This window comes from Plectropomus leopardus, chromosome 10, assembly GCF_026936395.1.
Source record: "Plectropomus leopardus strain MGB_pleo_1.0 chromosome 10, ASM2693639v1, whole genome shotgun sequence".
Taxonomy (NCBI): domain Eukaryota; kingdom Metazoa; phylum Chordata; class Actinopteri; order Perciformes; family Serranidae; genus Plectropomus; species Plectropomus leopardus.
The window spans coordinates 31,850,360-31,872,953 of NC_142185.1; the positions used below are offsets into that span (position 1 = coordinate 31,850,360).

Here is a 22,594-nt window from a genome sequence, read left to right on the forward strand (position 1 = left end):
TGTCCACCCCCCTTTATCCACTTTGTAGTAACTGATTAAAAAATGAAGAGTTTAAGTTAATTATAAGTGAGTTAGTTACTTAACATCATTTCACAGAGAGAAGAGCTTTTAGGGAGATTTAAAATTAAAAAAAAAGATTAATTCATGACCATAATCATATTTCCTCAAGTATTTTACCATTAGTAATATTTTCAGGCACCTGCTCTTTACTTTCAGCTTCTACTTAACACTTTGGAGGCAATATCACAAGTTTTACTTCACCAAAAATATCTGACAGCCTTGGATACTTTGCAGCTTAAATGTATTAAAATAAATAAGATTGTATTATTATAGACAAATCTACCAAGCAGTAAACAAATGCATTAAAACCCATTAATACATCACTGATTATAATCCAACAATATAATCAATATTTTTTTCTGAAATGCATCCATTCTGCACAATGAGTACTTTTAATTTTGGTACTTTGAGTATATTTTGATGCCAATACTTTTGTACTTTTACTTTAACAAGAGTCTCAATGCAGGACTTTTACTTGTCACAGGGTATTTTAACACTCTAGTATTTCTACTCTTTCTTGAGCATAAGAATTCTTCTTCTATCGCTGGTTACTAGATAGATTTTTTAAAATGAAATATTTAGGATTTTATGGATTTTATGAAGAGTTGCATTTTAAAGTGGCTTACACTGGGAGTCGAGGGCACGCAAACGAATAGTTAAAAGCTAATATTCTCCAAGTGAAATGTGTTTTTGCAGATATAAAAACAGTAATTACAACAACGACAGAACACATATCGATAGAAAAGTCTTTCTATTATACAGCACATATGCATCTTAGATGTAACTTCAGAAATATTTATAAAAATATTATTTTAACAGATTTTTTTTAATAGACTGCCAGTGCCCCTTGCGTCATTAACAGATATTAATTTCTGCTTCAGTGCACCTTCTGTTTTCCTCACATCCTGACGGGCATGTAGGCTTTGAGTGTCCTTTTTACTGGCTGCACCAACATTTAACAGTATATTTAAGGGCTTTATCTTCACATAAGGCTGCCAGCTGTAAGGCCAACCTTACATCCTCACTGAGTTTGTTTCCCTCTGCTTGATGTTCCTCCGGTTTTCTGCACAGGTGGTACAAACCCCGAGAGCCTCTCTGGAGACTCTTTATAATCCGAGGCCGGCGGTGAGCCAATTGTGTTAATAACTCGCTGGGGATCGTATAAGCTCGGCTACCCCCTCGACCATGTGAACCTCTTCCTGCACCTCATAGCGGCCCCTCAAGTCTCTCTACAAAGCAGTTGCTTTTTAATCCATTATAGACTCAATTTGCCTCAACTTTTTTGGCTCTTTTAATGTGGTGGAAACGCAAATTATAGCATGTTAAAGAAACTTTTAGGTTCAGTTTCTGGCAATGTTTGGTTAAAAGCCTAATAGGTTTGGAATATAATTCTGATTTAACTAAATTGGCATTAATTAAGTTCATATTATGTACAAGAAATGTGCTACAATTCAGAGTTTGTTAAGTGATGCTGCTTTGAGAATGTTTTTTGGGGGCACAAATGATGCAGCAATGAACGTGTTTCTGACTTGAAAATAGCTTACTCTTCTGCTGTGGGGTTTGATTCATTTATCAGTTCTACTTTTAACTGGAAAATCAATGCAATTTTGTTGAGTTGGATACAGTGTTTCAAAACTCTGAGTAGTGATCTCTCCTTTCTGCCAAGTTGCCACTCCACGTAAGAGCAGTCATGACAAATGTTTCTTTTCCAGCATGAATTCACAAATGCTAACTCAGTTTATCTGATGTAAAAGCAGGTAAAGTTAAGAGTAATTCAAAGTTAAAAAAAAAAAGGCTGTGGCACTTGAGGAAAAAACAAACACCACCCTCCAACCCACCTCCACTCATACACACAAAAGTACTCTCACGGGGAGAGCTAGTTAACATTTTAGTGTGAAAATGTGTCACCGCCTTGTGATAAAAACATGACTTTGTAAACACAACATGACAAAAAGCTGTGGGATAAATTACTATTGCAAAAACATAAACAAAGAGCTCAAAGGGAGTAAAATCAACTGTGTAGTCACCAACAACAGAGCTGTAACACCCCATAACATGATTTAAATTACTACTAATGTCATGTTGATACAGTTTCAAGAAAACATCTGCACATAATCATTCAGCAACTACCAAAAATGTAATCCTCAAATAAACAGACTAGAATTATTTAATTACACATATATTTTTATTCTGTTTAGCACTATAATGATGCAAGGGTTCACATGTCGCAAGTCCTGATAAAAAATGTAATTAACTATTAGTGACTGAGTTAAAATCTTTTATTCTTCACAGTTCAGGAAAAACAGGAATTGCAGTTACTCAGTAGGGTGTATACAGAAATCAAATATTAATTGAACATATGTTGTAACATCAGTTGGTTACTAGCTGTGGTGGAATGTAACAAAGTACATTTACTCAAGTACTGTCAGCAAGTAAAATTTCTGAGGTACTTACACTTCACTTTCTACTTTTAAAACACTACATTTTGTAGGCAAATATTGCACCTTTTGCACAATAACATTTTACTTGCCAGTGTTGATTACAAGTTACTGCGCAGATTATTCTGCAATATCTATATTCCCTCTCCACATTTTAAAAGTCTGTGACATTTCTAAGATTTGGGAACATTTAAAGGATTTCAGGACATTTCAAGAATCTTAGGACGTTTGTAAGATTTTAAGTCATTTATCAGATTTTAGCACATTTATAGGATTTTCGTACTTTTCTCGGATTTTGTGAAATGAGGGGCTTAGTCAGGACCTCTGTCACGGGTGTGGGGGATCCTCTAAGAAAAGATAAGTTAAGATAAGATAAACTTTATTGATCCTACACTGGGGAGATTCACTTGTCACAGCAGCTCAAACAGAAAATATACAAATATAACAAAATATTAAATCTAAAACATAAAGTTCTCAAGACTATTTACAGCATATACACCTTTCAGCGAAGATTTGTACAGTACTGGCTACTAGTTTTACTGGCACTTTAAGAAATAAGCTGTTTTTAAGCTTTTTTGTGCACTCTTGCACCTTATATATATACTAAAAGTACAAAAACAATCCCCAGTGTGAGTCAATTTATTTCTATTGTGATTTAGAAAATCGTTGGGGGACCACCCGGCACTATCGGGGGCCAGATTTGACCCGCGGGCCATAATTGAGTATCACTGGCGTACTCTGTCTGGCTGTGTTTACCGCTCGGAAATTTAACTACCCCAATCTCAGTTTTGCGCAACGAGAGTACCATAATTCCCGGGTTAGTTTAGCATTAGTCTATGCCACTGTGCATGCACACCCATGATGAAAATAACTGCAAGCTTGCAAGGCGTCCGTCCTTGGCCCCAGCAGGGGAGAGGCGAGCGGACATCATGGGGGAAGTTGTGCTAATAAAAAATGATGCTAACGCTGTGTGTGGACCAACAGTCACAAAAACAGTGAGCGCATTTCACCGAGTAGCACAAGCGCAATTTAATGCATCAAAATGCACGTGAAGCACACAGTGGAAAAGCGTGTAAGTAACGGAAAGTGTCGGGGCTCGGCTGTATGTGGGCTATGCGTCGTGAGAGTACAGTGAAGGCAGCGCCAGCCATGTTTGCTTGTAGCTAGTTAGCTAGCTTTACCTCCTCCACCCGCATGTCAATGATCCGCTCCACTTCGTACACATCCTCCACCTCCTCCTCCTGCTCGCTGTCCGCGGGCTCGACCTTCTCCGTCTCAGCCGCCATGGCTGCGGGTTTGCGAAAAAATCAGCTATTTTTTCGGTCCAGCGCTCGTTAAGGCCGCGGTGGCTGCGTGTTCACGGAGGCAGGACGCTCGCGTACCTGGCCGTTACTGCACGAGCTCTGCGGCTCGAGCTGCTACCGCCCGCTCTTACGATGCTGCGTTCACGAGCTGCACACAAACTCCGATTTTGCCGTTTCTTATGAACCATTACGTTTTTTATTGTTTTTGTACAAGCTTTTACACGGAATCTGTTCTTTGCGATACGCAGCATTAACCACGTGACTAAAATGATGCAGATATTTACTTTATACTTACTACTTACTTATATACTTACTAATACTTTCTGCCTTAACTGCTATAACTGGTGCAATAATTCAACTCCAGCCACACTCCAGCCATTGGCCCCCTATAGGATGCCGCGGGCCCCCCAAACCATTTTCATAATTCACATTAAAATAAAGTAACTCACACTGGGAAATGTTTTTTGTACATAAGGTGCATAAAACAGCATCAAAACAGAACTTGTTGATCAAAAAAGTGCCAGTGGAGGATCCCCCACAGAGGTCCTGAGCCCATAGTGGCCAAAAGAAACGTCCCAAACTCGTAGAAATATCCCAAAATCTTAAAAATGTCCTAAAATCCTAGGAACGTTTTTAAATCCTGGAAATGTCCTAAAATTCTAAGAATGTTTTAAAATCTGGGAAATGTCCTACAATCGTAGAAACATATTAAAATATTAAAAATGTTCTGAAATCCTAGAAACATCCTAAAATCGTAAAAATGTCCTAAAATCCTATAAACATGTAGGGAGCTGACTGGCCCCTGGCCACCTGTCATTTTCTAAAAGTGGCCCCCAAACGAAACAAGGTGAGTGTCCCTGCGCTGTGCAGTTATTCCAATGTGCAATATTCCTCCAACTCTTTAACATATATTTAACATAAGTTACACATACTGTATATATAAGTACATACGGCCAGTTCTTACTGTAATTCCTACATTTTGTGTTTTACACTGTAGCATCACACACACATTTCTAACTTTAAATATGTTTTTACACATTGAATTGTAGCATATGGCACATTGTTAAAACACTTAATACACTTAGCACATTATACACATTATCATTTTAAATATTTTACATACTAGGACTAACATTGATTTTAATATTACTGCATTTCTATGTTTACATACTTTGTGCTTGTACTTATTTCTACTATATCTATAATTCTCTATTCTTGGCACCAGAGCGACTGTAATGAACAATTTCTCCAAATAAAGTATTTCTGATTCTAAAACACCAAATATTTAAAGACAACAAAAACACCACCAATTTTCGACCAACTTTCTTCTTTTTAATAATTCCCGACATATGGTTTGTTACTGAACTCTTGGTTGTCGTTATTTGACACAGTGAAACCAAAAATTCCGACGTTTCCAAATGCAGCATGGACATTAAACGACCCTCTGAGGAGCGATGAAAACATGGTGGACTGCACAGGGCGAGCCGCCACAGCAACAAATCAAGACATAAATCTGATATAAAACACTAATGCAGATTCAAACTTTAACATAGTTTAATATGTTCTCACTCACACATTCTGCTATATTTAAACACACAGATCTAACTCAAAATATGCAGTGTTTTGCCCGTATAACTAAATAAATTAAACTATTTGTGGCCAGGTTGTATTCTGAATATATTACATCCACAAATCAAATAGCTATATTGTGCCAGTCTTTAGTGTTCAAATTGCTTTGGTTTCTCAAAAAAAAAAAAGCAAACATATGAGGGAACTTCACAGAACAACTTAACAAGACATGGACCAAAAATTGGCAAGAATTTTTATTTTTTTTTTTTAAAAAGTAAAGGACGTCATACTGAATTTATTCAAACAATCAAATCAACACATATACAAAAACAATACACCTTATCAAAAAAATTGAAGAGCTTTAAATAAAATAAAAGTCCATCAGGTGACACAAATAAAAAGGAATATTTGTATATTCTTAATTCCATTGAGTGCACTATTAGAAATTAGTATTACTTTGATAAAGTTTGTCTCTGTTAATAAAAGGCTACTAAAAGTTATGAAATGAAAAGACCGTTAGAGAGAGAAAAGTAAACTGCAATAAAATGTGAAGGCACACTGAGTCCAGTAAAATTTTCAGCAGTTCAGATGCAGATACAGACTGTATATAAAGATGGATGACTAAAGTGAGGCTAAAACATCTGGATCGCCCCCTGGTGTCTGGCTGCGGTATAGGTCATGAACCCTGCCCCCTCTGTGTTAGTGAGTGGGACATGAGCCAACCTAAAAACTTAAAGTAAATGCTAAATAAATTTACCTCAAAGATTCTCATCACCCTGATGTTTTATCAAGTGCTCGTTTTTATGAAAAGTTCAGTTTTAATAAGTTATCAGATTTTAACAAAATCTGATAACTTTCCGTCATGATCGACAGCTGTGTGTGCTCATCTGTGTGCTTGCATTCAATGGGGCTGCTTGTGATTGATTGGACAGGTGTTTTTTGTAGAAACTCCCCCTGTTACTGCCAAGACTCCAGCTCCAAAAATGCCACCGGCACAAGATGACAGCGGATATTTCAATATGTATGATTGAATTCTATAAACAGGGTATTTGATGCCATGATTGACAGTTGTGTGTGCAAATGTGTGTGCGTGTGTTCAGAAGCGCTGCTCTCAACTGGTTGGACGGGTGATCGTAACAGCACAGACTCTGACTCCAAATGACATCACGAGCGCAAAATAACAGCGGTTTTATCCAGGATGTTTTGGCTTCACTTTTGCATGGAGGTGTGTAAGTGGGGACGCGTCATCCATCTTTATATACAGTTTATTCTGGATTCAGCTAATAGAGGAAGAAACATGGTGGATAAACACCTCTCCAGCATCTTAGATTTATGTTACTATCTTGGTCTTATTAAGTTATTTCAGGATTTTTCACACTTATATACCCTGAATTTTGAATATAGTGTGTCTGGTGTTGTAACTGATGATTCTCTCCCATCTCAGACACCAAAGATGATTCTGAGATCAGCCAGCGAGAGTTTGGAGAAGGTGCTGCCCGTCCCCGACAGCACATTCTGGGCCAGCTCCTTCTTCTTCGCCTGCAGTGTAGAGATCTTCTCCTCCACTGTGCCGTCACACACAAACCTGGAAACACACACAAAAACAAAAACTGCTTACTAACACATGTACACCAACTTATAACACATAAATGCCTGTGAGCCATATCGCTCAGAATAAACAGTTTTCCTGTTTTTCTTGTAGGTTTGTTGTTGCCGACATGACATGAACATGAATTTTAATTGGATTTCTGCTTTGAGCAACTTTGAATGTATATAATAAAAAAATAAATATATAGATAAATAAAATAATAGATAGGACTTAAATATCACTTTTTTAGGTACTCAAATAATAGTATCTACAACACACAACACACACACACACACACACACACACACACTCATTACCTGTGGATGGTGACATCTTTACTTTGTCCTACTCTGTAGATTCGGTCACAGGCCTGATCCTCCAAAGCTGGGTTCCTGTCAGTATTCAGGGGTCAGAAAGTCCTTTCTGTCAGAAAGCTATTCACCAAACCCAAAACCAACATTTTTCCCCCAAACCTTAAAGGAATACTTTGCTGATTTTCAACCAGCTCTGTATGAAAACAATGTGGGTGGTTTTTGTAGATGAACTGTGGTAAACTTTCCTCCATCTTAAATGTGCCTAGTTAGCCACCGCCACCACAAAAAAGCACCAAATGTTAAAAACAACAGTATCTCAGACAAAAGACGTGCTGAATATACAGCTGGCAGCATCTAGCAGAAGAAAGTTAACACCAGCACTCAGACTCCTTTGGTTTTGTGTGATTCAGTGTGCGTCTCACCAGTGCATGTCAATGAGAAAAAGGTGGTTTCCACCAATCAGATTGAGTCCAACTCCTCCAGCACAAAGAGAAACCAGCATCACCTTTAACACAAAAACAGAAAAATAAAGAGATACATACAGTATATACACACATTTACTCACAATGAGTTCATCAAACGTAACACTGGTTACAGTCCAGCCCTGAAAACAAAGCAGCAGCGTGGGGGCTCTCTCTAGAAAACTATTGACCTAAACATATTGTGGCAAAACAATGGGAGAAAAAGCACATCTATTCATATTTTTATACATTTGGAAAAAAAAAACAAAACACATGGGTACCCATCATAATTTCTGATGTATAAAAACCAACAAGCAACAGGAAATACTTTAGTCTGAAGTTTAATTGTTGTCTGGTGATTAAACCTCTGTTGATATACTTGCTAATGAATGTAAAAGTCATTCTAGTCGTGTGATTTGTGTTTGGGGCTGAGAGTTTTTGTTGAGTTTTACCTGTGGTCCGTCAGGGTTAGTGTTGAATTCTTCCACCAGGTCCATGCGGCGCCGGGGGTTAACAGACCCGTCGATGACAGCGTGTCTCAGGCCCATCTGCTGCAGGTGAACTGCAACGATGCTGAGCATGCTGGTCCACTGAGACACGATCACGCTACACATCACCAGAAGACGAGACACCGTGAGAATTACGCATGTGACAGAGATCCGTAGTTCACAGGTGAAACTAATGCATAGGTCGATTCAAAAATTAGGTGTGCAGATGTGTGAGGAAGATGAATATTTAGGACAAGAACAGAAGATCATCCTCAGGAGATGAAGAAGTCCTTCAAAAGCTCACAAAGCGTCACACACCATGCTGAAGTCAAAAAACTAAAATAACATTAAAAAGGTAGTTTTTCAACCTTGACCCCAATTTACCATGTTTTGTGTCCAAGTTATGAATAGAAACAACATTTAATAAAAAAGGTCCACCATCTGGGGAGAGCGGGTACAGGCTGGATTGTAAGCATTCAGGGCGTGTTTGCACCGTCAGTTTATGTCCACAAAACATCATTTTGGCCTCTGACAGGCTCGGATTGTTTTTATAGGTTTCTGTAGGGATTCGTTCCATTATTTTGTCAAAGGTAGACCTTTTTGTTAAAACGTAAGATCCTGTTTCATTTGACCAGGAACGGCTCTAAAATCGCCATCGTCAAACCAACCAGACTCAATTGAATTAAACATTTCTTTGATGATAGTAATAAAACATACTCCATTCAAAGGTGAGAGAAACGAAATTCAAAGAAAGCATCTTCGTCGACTTTTCGCTGTTACAACAATTGACAGCTCTGGTTCGGTTGAGTTAGATGTGAAAATATGCTGGTTCAGGTTTTTGGAGTCTGGTGGGTTTGGCGATGGGGGCTGTTTCTGGTTAAACTAAAAGGATCTAATGTTTTATCCACATTGTGTTAGATTATTTAGCCCCTAGTCATAAAGCTGTGAGCCTCCAAGGACCTGCAGCTCTTAAGGCTGCAAACTCCTGCGTGATTTTGTCAAAGCGTACCGTCAGCGCTGTTACGCTGTTTCAACACACTCATGGAATTAACCAAAAAATGACGATAGCCCATTACATCGTAACGTTAATAGCTGTAGGGTACTGATATTATGGTAAGTTAAATTAAGCATATCTACATTAAATTAGATTGATCGACCCTCTATGGAAATCTGGATGTCAACATTTTCACGAAAACGGTGAATACGACTGCGTGACACTCAAGAACAGCCTCTGAGTGGATCTTGTGGGTAGATTGATTTGCTATTTACGTTATTTGGCAGGTGCTTTTGTCTGCCAAAACAATGTGTTGAATGATGAATGAAAAAAAAAGAACCTCAAACTAAAATACCGAATGTTTTACCTTTTCTGATCAGCACCGTTCTGTCTGATTGCTTTCAGCTCAGTGATGATGGCAGAAATCTGGAAAATTGAGGTAGAAGTATTAGTTTGTTTTTGTGATAAAATAACACCAGTGATACAGAAAAAAAGAAATATTTTGCACCAGCAGATGCAGACTTCGATATGTTGTAAAACATTAAACACCCCTATCTTTTGTTGTCTTTGATCTTTTGAATGGTCATATCCAGAACAGACAGAGTAGTCTTTGTAATTGCAGCAAATATAAAAAAGCCTCATATTCTCACATTCAGGAAGTAATTGTGATATTAGGATTCTGAGCATAACGGGTACCCACCTTTGTGCTCTCACTGGTGTCCTCAAACAGCTGTGAGGGGAAGCGAGTGCCGTTGAGGGCCACGGTGTCTCTGGGTTGTGATGGCGAGGGGCTGGAGGAGAGAGACAGAGCATTGAGCTGCTCCTCCAGAGACAAGACGATCCCATCACCCTGCAGCTCCGACGTGTCCAGAGTCTGAGCGGAGACAAAGAAGGACATCAGTACTTGTGCGTACTGTGCAGTTGTTGTGTGTGTGTGTGTGTGTGTGTGTGTGTGTGTGTGTGTGTGTGTGTGTGTGTGTGTAAAAAAGCATGTGTGAGCTTTTAGATAAAAGACAAGAGCACGCGTGTACCTTCTTAAGAAGTGACAGGTGACAGCAGCACTGTCTGAGGCGCAGCAGCAAGGACAGGATGTGGACGGTGCTGGACGCCTGCTGAGGCTGCTGGGAACTCGACATAACAGGGTCAGCCTGGGACATACCAAACTCCTGGGCCACTGGGGGGAAGACACACACACACACACACACACACACACACACACACACACACACACACACACACACACACACACACACACACACACACACACACTTTTTTTTAATCTCTTCTCTTCTTGTGTCACCTTGAATTGTACAAAAATAATGCTAAAAATAATATTCAGTATGAGTTCTAGTGGAAATATAGAGAGGAACATACAGAATGTCAGGAAGCAGCAGCTACAGAACCGTCCCTAAGTAACGGCTTTGTTGTGATCTCTGCAGATTTACATGTTGTTCTGCTTGTTGATGGAAGGAGTCAAACATCAGATATCAGTTTATTCTTTCAGGTAACCGAGCTGGAAACTCACTACACCTGAACTCAAACCGTGGCCAGCGTGTCCTCTCATCATGTCCTCTCATCATGTCCTCTCATCATGTCCCCATTACACACACGTAGCAGAAGGACGGAGGGGGGAGACGGCGGCCGCTTACACCGGTGTTCAGCAGTTACTGTAACACCAACGGAGAATGAGAGCGAAACGGACACCAGCGGAGAAAGAGAGTGGAGCGGCCCGTTTTTTTTGTTTTTTTTAGCGCGACGCCCCTCCAGTGTGTGGCGCTCTAAGCGACCTCCTATATCACCTATGCCAAAGGCCCTGGACAGTATATGTCCTTCTTGTAAATAAGTTGCTAAATGTTTCTTTCTTTTTTTTTTTTAAACAACCACACTGAGAGGGTCTGAAAAGCCGCTAAATAAAAGCCGCTGAATAGCGATGCAGTCGGCATGTTAGTAGTCTTCCCCTCCCGTCACCCTGCCTGGGACCTTAGATCGGGTCGTTCGTTTGTTTTTGGACATGGAAATGTTGTTTTATTGCATAATATCCGTAACAGTGTCTCCTACACTACAGAAAAAACACAGATTGACATAAAATCTTGTCAATGGCGGGTAAAGAGAAAAAAAACATGTTGTAAACTGATCTAGCAGCAGTTTGTCAGGCAGCATAATGCAGTTCCCACATTTTCAAGGTGTCAAAGTAAAAAATTCCAGGATTGCGACAACACTAATTTACACACTGGAAAATGTCAAAAGTATCATCCTGCTCTCATCATGAGACTACAAATCAACAACCAGATCAGACGTTACTCTGAGATTCAGATTAGCTGTTACTCCACTTAAATGATTCTTTGTGTGATGACAAAATATAATTTGTGTGCTTGCAAAAAAATATTTTCCAGTGCTCACAATGTTTGATTGCGTGCTCAGGACTGAGACACTGGTATAATTTCATATAGTCACATCTCTATAAACGCTATAATTGGGGCAGGATTGATGGCATGGTCTGTTTTCTGAGGATGATAAAAAACAGCTGATATCTCACCTTTGTCAAAGGGATTGGAACTGGAAGCATTTCCCTTTTTCAAATCCTTTTCTTCGTGTCTCTTCAAGTAGCTCTGCAGAGTAGATCTAGAAGAAAAGAACGGATGACCTTCCAGTGTCACTTAATATTCATTTATTCATCTGTCTGCTGCGTCCAGGAGGACTAAACAGCTCCTCATCTCTTAGGAGACGTTGTGAGCAAAGTGAGAATAGTGTACCTGTGAGCATTGATTAGTCCTTAATTTTATTTCCTAGAAACTTCAATGCCTTTAATGAAAACATCCCGAGGTCAAAGAAAGTTGTGCAGGAAATATCCCAAGTTGTGAGGAAAAGGAAAACACAACATTAAGAAATTTAAAGTTAACTTATAATAACAACATATTATTAATGCCAAATGTTTTCTTTAAAATATTCATGAAACAGGGAACTGGAGGATGGTCCTGTGTTTCCTTGAATTTTTAGTTTTAGACTAGCTAGATTTTTCTTTTATCAGGGCTGCTCAGCTTGAAACCTTCCTAACCAAAAAAAAAAAAAAAAACAGTAAAAAAAGGATACTGGGTCTGTTTTCTTATGAGTAGTTTGTTAAATTAAAAAAATCAGACAAGTAGTGTATTACCTTGATTGTGCAAACACCACATCATACACGGCCTGTTCGTCCTCGGACAGTTTGAGCCGATGCACCTCGCAGGATCGATCAGGAAGAGACACCTGAAACATTCAACATTTCCCTTCAGACAGGATCAAGAGTCAATGTGTGGATGCTGCAATTAATCAAAACTTCAGTTGTAGACAAAATCAAAGACAAAGTTTGTGGCCTTCATAAAACGTGTCCTAAATCAAGAGTTTTCATAAAGACTGAAGTCAAAGGTGTGTGCGTGTCCCTACCAGTGGTTTTCCCGTGGAGTCCAGCTGGTCTTTAGTTCGTCGCAGCAGCAGACTCCTCGTCAGGATGTTGAGTCTCTCTCTGCCTCTTTTTGAGCCGTTGTCCACCTGAGCTTTCCACAGTTTGTACTCATCGAACGGAGAACAACGCAGAAACCTGAAGACAGCCGGGGAATGAACAAAATCTCATTCTGACAAAAAATCTTCACTGACTTCACTTCACCACAGTGAAGATGCATGTTGGTATAGTTTCCAAAAACCTCTTCAGGGTCTGAATAATTTCCTGAGCACGATCAGGGGGAAAACATCTTTGCACTCATCAGTGATTCTTAATGCAATGTGAGAAATGTTGACTCACAGATGAAATACAAGGGGCACAGAAGCGACACGGGGTGTAGGCAGGGTGGAGGTTTTGTTTTTCTTTACGCGATACACAGACTTTGTCTCTGTAAAATGTGGTTTCTGCCAGCTTTACTGTGTGTGTTGAGTTTTACTCAGTGATGATGCGGTTGTTTATGCAGAGTTTTTAAGCGTCGGCTATATTAACTGGTCCTGAATTAATTAACTGGATTGTTTCAACAGCAGGCTGCGTGGATTTGAAAGATGCATTTATTATGAATTTTAAAAACCTCCCAAAAGGTTGCTCTGCTGCATCACAATGCCTCTGGTACAATGAGGTATTCATGATAATCATTTTTAAACAGTTTTTTTTCCACAGTATTAGGATTTATCACACATTCATTTATAAAACATCTATAGTCAGAAACAGATTTTCTGTTTTTGGAGCTGGACTGCTCATTAGAAGTGCTACTGAAACATATATACTGTTGAGTTATTTATAGCACCACACTGTTGGGAGTGCAGATCATACTCTGGGCACAGACGGAGCAGCAGATGCATTGAAAGTGGAGCTTGACTGTTCATTCTGCAGGGTCTAAAAGTTTGCTTTTACTCCTTCTGCAGTAGCTGCCCTTCTCTTTATTATCTTTCACCCCCAATTATTCACCCTGAAACTGATGCTGAAGATAAAAAAAGAACCTATAAAGGGCTCTGCCTGTGCTGCGTTCATGGACCCGCAAGACATTCGAATTTAGAGAGGGGACAAAGAATGGTAAAAAAAGAAATAAAAAGGGTCACGACCAACATTTAAAAAATGGGGTGTTAGCCCCCAACCTTACAGGAAGTCGCACATAGAGGGGAAAAAAAGACAAGCTGCACATAAGAGGAGCAGTACGACGCCCGCGCAGTTTAGCACTGGCTTTTGTCGTCAGTGTAGTAGCTGCAGTGGACAAGCTCTGCGTCTCCGCAGACGTGTCACGCTGCACCTGTGCCTCATGTATTCAAGTCTGGTGGCTAAAGTAGTTGTATTCAGTGCGTTCTTACTTGAGCAGTGAGAACATGTCCAGCAGGTTGTTCTGGATGGGTGTGCCGGTGACAGCCCAGCGGGCCCGAGCCTTCAGCTGACAGACGGCTATGGAGGTCTGCACTTTGGGGTTTTTGATGTTGTGGGCTTCGTCCAGAACCACCCGCGCCCAGGACACTCGCAGAAGAGGAGCAGAGCGCGATGGCTGAGAAGTATCAGTATCTTTGCCGAGTTTCTCACCGTCCTCCTTCTGGACTGGGATCTCCTTCGAGACCAAACTGTATGTGGTCACCACCACATCGTGATCCGCCAGCCTGAGAGACCAGCAGAAAATGATTCACTCAGTTTGACTGTGTGTGCGGCAGTAAACAATGTACCTGAGTGCAACTTAACTGTGCTCCTGATGTGTGTTTCCAGGGTTAATACAGAGTCAAATTCAAGGAATTTAAAGTGCTTTTTCTAGCTCTCATTTTTTTCTTCAAGGCTGACATTGTTTCCTCCACAACCTTTTTTTGCAATAGAATTGCACAGCTTTATAAAGAGAGCAAACACATGCTACCAGGGCCACCTTTTTAAATTTAATTAGCTGGTTGTTTTTATTCAGTTAAGGCCTGTGATTGGCAAAGAACAAAAAAAGCGGGAAATATAAGAGCGCAGAGCAGGACGCGGCTCCTACTGCATGTACGGCATTAAATTAATTAAATAATTAAAAATGACTGCAAGCATCTGCTTCCTGGTTTAAAACATTTTTCTAACAAGTTTCATGGCTTTATTTTTACTCCTTCAATTTCTAAGTACCTTTTCAAGAACCAAGCCAAAAAAATCCAAAGTGAGAGTGCCAAATTCAGGCAGACTTTGGTAGACTGCACTTTAGAGTGCAGAAAACAGACAGCAGTGTGTTTGTGTGAATGTGTGCACGGTTCCCTCACACTCTGGAGCTTTTCTCACGGTTTGGGCCGTGGTACAAGTACACAGACAGCCTGCCGGTCTTCACGTGTCTTTCAATCTCCCTCTTCCAGTGGTGGATCAGAGAGGCAGGACAGATGATCAGAGTGCCTTTAGAGACCACGAGTCTGGAGTCTGCACCAACAAACAAACGAAACAAAACTTGAAAACTGAATCAACTCCAGAAGTCAGACAAAAACCCTAGTCTTATGTACTTTATAGGTCCAGTGTGTAAAATTTAGTGGGTTATTTTGGCAGAAATGGAATATAATATAAGAAGTATGTTTTCTTAAGTGTATAATCACTTGAAAATAAGAATAATTGTGCTTTCGTTGCCTTAAAATGAGCAGTTTAAATTAACATAAGGAGTAAGTCCTTCTCCACGGAGATTGACATGTTGCACCACTATGTCTCTACAGTAGCCCAGAAGGGACAAACCAAACAAACACTGGCTCTAGACAGGAACATTTGTGTTTTCACATCTGCTGCCACAGTTAGCAGCCCCTCTGTGACAAGCAGTGTCAGAAAAAAAACAAAAAAAAGATTTTCTTTAACAGGGCTCTAGCGGTTTACATCTCAGGATCTGTTTATTTTGCAGAGGAGGAGACCTCTGTGGATAATTCAGTTCCCGTTAATAAAACATGAACAATGAACACTGAAGGAAGTTTCAGCTGTTGTCAATCTTCAATCCTCACTGGTAGACGCCACTAAATCCCTTTAAATCTGACACACCTCATCTCATCCTCATCACCTCAACTATGACATGCATTGAAGGTAATAACTACATTGCTTTATTCAATAAACCAAACCGACAAAATGAAAGAAGATTCTAATCACCAGTTTTAGAGATCCAGCTCTCCTCCTTTTTCTCCTCCTCTTTCTCTTCCTCCGCTTTTGCCTTCACCTTCTTGGCCAGTATGAGAGCAATCATGGTCAGGGTTTTTCCCAGACCCATGTCATCCGCTGCAGCCCAAAAAAAGGGGAAGAACAAGAGGAAGAAACAATGAAGAAATACTAATCATGATTTAAAGCCTCTCTGACACACCAAAAGAAGTTTTCTTTTCACTGGAGGTAAATGGTTTGTGATATTCTGATCACATTAAATTTGAAAACCCTTCACAGGAGCGTCTTCATTTCATAATTTCATAATAATAAGTTTGATTTTTTTGTTGTTATTGTCTTTTATGTGTTGTGAGAGCAAATAGATCTAACAGACTTATTTTCACAAATTATTTTCAAAAATTCAAACATTTCCATTTTACACTTTTCGTCAGGATTTCGTATCAGTCTTCACTGCTTTTAAGAAAGAACCTAAAAAAACAAACGAAAAAAGGTGAACGTACCGAGGATTCCTCCGCAGGGATTCTGGGCTTCTCTCCAGAGCAGCCAGGCCAAAGCTCTCCTCTGATGGGCCAGGAGCGACACCTGACCAGCCAATCACAAGAAGACAATGTTATTAAAGTAACATTAAGGACCAATCAAAAAGAGGACATGTGTGTGCACATTCGTGTTAATTATTTTTTTAATTTAAAAGCTTCAAATTACAACAATAAATACATAAATCTCTGAAGTTTTGTCATAATGTCATTAGTGTTGTCAGATATTTTGAGTGAAGGACTGAGGAAAAACTGGTGGAGTGTCTAACCTTGATGCCTTTGGGGTCTGGAGCCTCGGTCTCGCTGTCGGGGCAGGAGTCCAAGGATTTGTGGAGATGGTCGATGGCCTCGGAGGTGGCGTTTTTCACCGCCAGCAGACGGTCCTCAGTCATCCTGCCGCCGTAAAAGGCCTGGACCTGTGGGTTTGCTGGAAACGAGAAACACTGAAAGTTAGGGTGTTTACATTAAAGACAAATAAATGCAATAAAAGAGAAAATGAATCTGGAGCAAAATAGTCCGATTTTAGATTCAAACACACAACTGCTTGAGAAAAATCTAAAAAGTCTAAGACACCCGAAACAATTTCAGTGTCTTAATCTTGTATGTGTGTACATGTGTATAAGTTTGGGTGTGTAAATGTATGTATAGATTTATACTTAATTGTTTTATTTGTAATTTTATTTTTGTCTTTTGTGTATTTCTTTGTGAAGGAATGTTCTGTTCTGTTAAAAATAAAAATTAAATAAATAAAATGAATACAAAGCTCAACATTTCTCATTCTTCATTTCACCGTTCAGCTTACCTCCATACATCTGAGTGTATCCCTGGCTCAGCTGGAGCCCCAAGGAGCTGCTGGAGGCCTGGTGCTGGGAATGGCTCGGAGCTGGGGGGGCGGGCAGCAGGATGGTGCCTCCCTGCCGGCTGAAAGGGTTAACCTCGCTGCTACCCAGACTGGCATCTTTGCCGTTATCTCCACCCTGAGACCCTGAAAATGATTCATACATTGCAGTTTTAGTGGTCAATGAGAGATTGAAACACATGTAAACTAAACCGTTTTCTTTTTAAGACTTTTTAATGCCAGTCAGGATGAAAAACAATTTTACAATAATCCAAACTGGAAAATAAATAAATAAAAAATACTCAAGTAAATTAAAAAAAAGAACCATGAACCAACTTTTTTTTTTTTTTACACTGAGTTAAGAACAATTTGCCCAAATGTTTACTGTAACATAAAACATTAAATTTTTGGTCCACTGGTAAAGTTAGATCTGGTAAGAATACGGAGCATTTATTGATGATTTTTATTATTGATTTTGTGTGTCTTACTCTGTAATGGGATTAATCCACTGCTTTAATATCCATTAAAAGTTTAAGAATACGGATTCAGTATTTTTTTAAATAGATGTTGCCAATTATTTTGAGATTTTACGATGCAACGTCAGAAAAAAAAGCAATTCAAAAAATCCTACTTTCAATTCCTCAGCATTTTAAGACTTTTGAAAGATTTATTTAAGACATTTTAATACCAATTAAGGCCTTATTTTATGATTAATTAATTCAATGCCCTTTGAGGCTTTTTGGGGATCTGCAGGAACCTTGTTTCTCTTGCACTTTGTTCTCATTTGTCATTCTTCATCTCTGTACTTTTAGCAATCATTTCTAAATCAGGCTCTTTTACCTTTATTGTTGTGTTTCACTGTATTTAAAGTACAGTATGTTCTTATTCAGGGCTCAAATAAAGACTGCCCGGGGCAAGAAAAATGCCACATTGGGCTTGTAAATCTAGCAACTCAAAAAAGAATCGAACACGTTTCTTTTTCTTCCAGAGTTGATGGAGGTAGTAGCTAAGAAATGAGCTTTCTCGCCTGCTATCTCTGTTGAGAGTTGCAAGTCGGGCACTTGTGAGAAACTGACGGTAGATAAAGATAAACTACAAGCGAGCACATTAATTATGCTGCAAACAGACGTTATAAATACTGCCATTATAAACTATCTGTGCTGTGAAGTGAGTGAGTTACCAGGCTGAGAAGCAGCAGTGAGACTCAGAGACTCCAGCGCGTCCTCCAGCTCTTTCACCTGAGTCCTCAACCTCTCCCCTTTGTCTGGCAGAGCCGCCACGTTCACCACAGACAGAGTCGCCTTCACAGGAAGCAATAAAGTGTGAGGACTGATATACAGATCAAAACGGATACATAGAGAAGATGATGATGTTGGTGGAGCTCGTGCAGGTTTTCATCCAGACTGTGGAGCTACTGGTGCTCCAGTTAGTCTGTGGGTGCAGTCTCTTGAATTTTATAATATTTCTGGCATGTAGTGTTGTGTGGTTCCTACTTTTGTAAAGTACTCATTGTGTCTATTGTATTTTTGTATACTGTCTAATGTCTGATTTTATGTAGTATGTTATGGACCTTTTCTAAATCTTTAATAAAATTATACTAACAATTATAATAACTAATATTATTATTATTATTACTTATAGGTATGTATTGTGTCTATTGTATTTTGTATATAGATTGTCTGTTTTTATGTAGTATGCTATGTAACTTTTTCTGTCTTTACTAAAATAATAATAATAATAATGAAATAATAATAATTATTATTATTATAATCATAATTATTGTTATCATTAGAATTACCATCATTTTTATTATTATCATAGTATTATAGATATTTATTGTGTCTGTTGTCATTTTTTATGTAGACTAATGTCTGTTTTTTTATATATTCTGCTATGAACCTTTTTCTGTCTTCAATATAATAATAATAATAATAATAATAATAATAATAATAATAATAATAATTATTATTATTATTATTATTATTATTATTATTATTATTATTATTATTTTCATGAGCCAACTCTAAAAAGAACCTATGGCACATCTATGACATGCATGCCTATCAAAATCTGTCTAAACAGCCAGTCATGTCGGTCACTTGCTCACCTTTTTCTGTTTGAGCTGAGCAGTGAGCAGGCTGTGCAGCCCGTTCTGCTGACCTTTGACCTGAGAAGCCGGTTGGAACCCAGCGAAGTCGGTCAGCGTCTTTTGCACAGCTGACACAGGGGGAGTTTTCTGAGTGGCAGGTTTCACTGACACCACCACGACATCGTCGTCGTCGTCGTCTTGGTTGATTTTGGTTTGACTGGACTCTGACTGTGATGGTTTGGTCGATATCGAGTCTCTGGTGTTACTACTGAGTACAGATTTAGAGTTGCTCTCTTTCACAGTATCGCCAGTTTGTTTTACTGGAGAGGTGTCATCCTTGCTTGGTTGTTGCGGCGAATCCCTTTGAGGATTCTGTGAGGTTTGATTTATTTTCACAGGTTTGACAGTCTTGACACTGGAGGTAGAAGTAGTGTTTTCAGCTTCTCCCTGCTCGGTGCGGTTCTCTTCAGTCTTGTCTTGCACCTTCTCTGTAGTTTTTTCCTCACCGTTAGCTTTGGGACTGCTTCTCTCCTCATCTGAGACTCTCTTCTTTAACTTCATCCCCAGTGGAAGTTGTTTGCCTCTGTAAAAATCAGACGAATCCGGCTTCCCTTTGTCGTCATCTTTTACTTTTGCACTCTCCACATTCTCTTTCTGACAGCTCTCTCTTCCTGCAGCCTTGTGGTTCGCCTCGCTGTCTTTCTCCTTGCTTTCCTCGTCGCCTTCACCATGCTGCATCCGTCTCCACTCAGAGTCCTTGTCCGTCTTGGCAGGGGCTTTGAAGGGGTTTCGGACAGGCGGCAGGCCAGAGGGCTGCAGCTGTGTGTCAGACAGAGGGTTTCTCTTTTCTTTCTCTGGCTGCAATGATGGAAAACAAACATTTTAAAAACGAGTACTGGCTGGACTCAAACTGTGGATGTCGTGATTGTATGGTCAGGGACTTAAAAGGATTGCTAAATGTTTTTAAGTGAGTAAGTAGTTGTATGAGATACTTATCCATAGTCAGTGTGTTACCTACAGTAGACGCCGGTCGGCCCCCAGTTTGGAGAAGCAGGTTGGAGTGGTGATATGAAAGCTAAGCAATGTACTACTGTGGAAGCCACTAAGAAAGCTCTGTGAGAGCTGAGTCATGAGTTCCCTGTCGGATGTCGCTGTCTGACAGAAAGGTTAAGTGGTAAAAGTATTCTAATTATAGCATACACTCAATCTGACAGTGATTTTTTAGGTGGCTAAAATACGTTTTGGTACTGCCAACAGTGGTACATTGCTTAGCTTCTGTGTCTGCACTCCAGCTGCTTCTCCAAAATTAAGTGCGCAAGCTGCCATCTGCTGTATGTAACACACTGACTAAGATCAGTACCTCTTCAAAAGAGCCAAACTATCCCTTTAAAACCCAAATGTAGACTTTTTTGTGACCAGTTTTAACTTTAGCCAAATATCTTGCCTGACACAAACATATTTAATATTTTCAGAAGCACTGGGGTCATGACGTGATTTCAACATAAAGTTCTGAACATGAGCATGTGATAACTGATATCTGAAGACATAAAAGTGCTGGATGTTAAAGGGGTCGTGTGACCGGTGCTGTCTTACCACAGTCCAAGGCACGCTTCCACACCACCTCTGACCTGTTTTTTTACCCAAAACACACCTGTAGTACAACCTGGAAAAAGGAGAATGCGCTTAATCCAATCAGCAGTCACCTTGAGACAAATGTCTTGTTTAAGTGCCTAATCTAAAAGTGAAACAAGAATGCCTTTTCATGACTTGTTTTGTTTCTTTGGGCTATAAAAAAATCTGCACACCCACCTGTGGCTTTGTTGCTGTAGACTGAAGGTGAGAGCTTGGAGCTCCACGATCGAGTCTTCATGTTGGAGGCAGTGGGACGGCGAGACGCTGGAGGACATGATAATGATAATGCAGATCAAAAACAGGGATATACTGTATATACAGAATTGGGAAAAAAACAAGAGACCACTTAAATGTTTTCTTAAATCATGTATGGCAGCCATTCCACTCCAACACAAGCACACCTCCTTCATTTGATTTAATGAGGTACTGAATTTGTGCTCAACTGAACCAACATTATTTAACAAGGAAAAGTTCAAAAAGTATATATGGGAGGGAGGGAAAAAGTGGATTTTAATTTTAATTTTATTTTTTTTCCAAGTGTAGGCAAATGTACCATTTTAAATCAGTGTTTACGTTATGAAAAATAAACTTCATAATTCTCAAAATCATGACCACTTTTTTCTTATACCAGCATTTACTTTCATTTTCAGTAGTCAAGTGCATTTACTTTTGATACTTCATTACAGTTAATATCACACACTTTAAGAGTTTTTCAGTAGGTGACTTTAAATTCTACCAAAGTCGTTTTTTGGTAAGATATTTGTACTTTCACTCAAATACGTCTCTGAGGTACCTCATCCACCACAGCATCTCTTTTTTTAAAAGTACAGAATTGTTTTATACATATTTCATTTTTTTCCACAACAATGAGGATTTATCATCATGTCACTTTACCTGATTTATAAATGACTATACTCACACTGTGCCAGCATCATCTGTTATTTGAATTTTATCCATTTTTATCGTTAAATTATGTCGTATATTCTTAACTTGTGCATGTTGAACTACATTATGTGCCTTTTTATCTAGGCAAGGGACTACAGATGAAAATGAGCTCCCAGCTAACTCGGGTGCATTTGCATTTGTATAAACGTGGATTAATGTCCCTTTTTACACATCCTCTCTAACTTCGCCTCACATATTAGAAACTGGACATCAGTGTGGAAATATTTAATCTGCCCCACGGTGATGTGTGAATACCTGGCCACATGAGTGAAATCACAGCCTTGCTTGTCAACGCAGACGTAGAAGCTTTTGCCTTTACTTGGTCCATCTTTAACGCCGGTTTTTAACATACACACGCTGCCTGTATGGAAACATGAAAAGCGAGATATTTAGCAAATCATCCTGTCAACGCGAGCTGGCAACATAAACGCTTAGAAAAAGGCTTTCGTCAGTTAGCACATTCAAAAGTTAAACCAACCACTGACAGAAACTGCCTTGTCACGCACATTAAAACAGTGTAAATATGAGTTCTGGAGACTAAACACATTCATCTATATTATATTTTATTATAAACTATTACCAAACCAATGATTTTATGACGACTTACCGTGAACATCGCATAAAATTTTCTCCATCGTCCTGACACTTTCAGTTCAGTTTCAGTTAAAAGGAACATTTGATCGTTTCATATCGACCAATCACAGCAGTCAAATAACACATCCGGTGTACAAATATCAGAATAAAAGTTGACGCACAAATGCGGTAATTATAAT

The 22,594-nt window shown here is 39.3% G+C and overlaps 2 protein-coding genes across 3 annotated transcripts in view; both read right to left on the reverse strand.

Annotated features, from left to right (window-relative positions):
- Positions 1-3,934, reverse strand: part of mphosph8 (M-phase phosphoprotein 8) — a 35,953-nt gene extending 32,019 nt beyond the window's left edge. The window contains exon 1 of one of the 2 annotated variants that reach the window (XM_042495282.2): positions 3,680-3,925. In XM_042495282.2, coding sequence (XP_042351216.1) covers positions 3,680-3,784 — 105 coding nt within the window. In that variant the 5' untranslated portion in view covers positions 3,785-3,925. Of the gene's footprint in view, positions 1-3,679 lie in introns of both variants that reach the window. The other variant, XM_088083596.1, reaches the window with a different exon arrangement.
- A 1,178-nt stretch (positions 3,935-5,112) lies between these two features.
- Positions 5,113-22,554, reverse strand: ttf2 (transcription termination factor, RNA polymerase II). The gene is made up of 22 exons (XM_042495099.2): positions 22,429-22,554; positions 22,077-22,182; positions 21,054-21,140; positions 20,838-20,907; positions 19,263-20,102; positions 18,336-18,456; positions 17,120-17,302; positions 16,587-16,744; positions 16,285-16,366; positions 15,779-15,904; positions 14,926-15,076; positions 14,017-14,310; positions 12,637-12,790; positions 12,368-12,459; positions 11,753-11,838; positions 10,248-10,390; positions 9,917-10,090; positions 9,584-9,642; positions 8,187-8,340; positions 7,696-7,778; positions 7,277-7,351; positions 5,113-6,956 (listed from the first exon to the last, which is right to left on the reverse strand). Exons 1-22 carry the CDS (start codon positions 22,454-22,456, stop codon positions 6,812-6,814), a joined length of 3,411 nt encoding a protein of 1,136 aa, XP_042351033.2. The 5' UTR covers positions 22,457-22,554; the 3' UTR covers positions 5,113-6,811.
- Positions 22,555-22,594: the final 40 nt, after the last annotated feature.

Coding starts and splice junctions, on each gene's coding strand:
- ttf2 (XM_042495099.2), bottom strand. CDS start 22,456: ATGGAGAAAATTTTATGCGATGTTCACG. Junction 15,905..16,284: donor TCCCTGCGGAGGAATCCTCG/GTACGTTCACCT, acceptor TTTGGGCTGCAG/CGGATGACATGGGTCTGGGA. Junction 10,391..11,752: donor TTCCAATCCCTTTGACAAAG/GTGAGATATCAG, acceptor TCTTCCCCCCAG/TGGCCCAGGAGTTTGGTATG.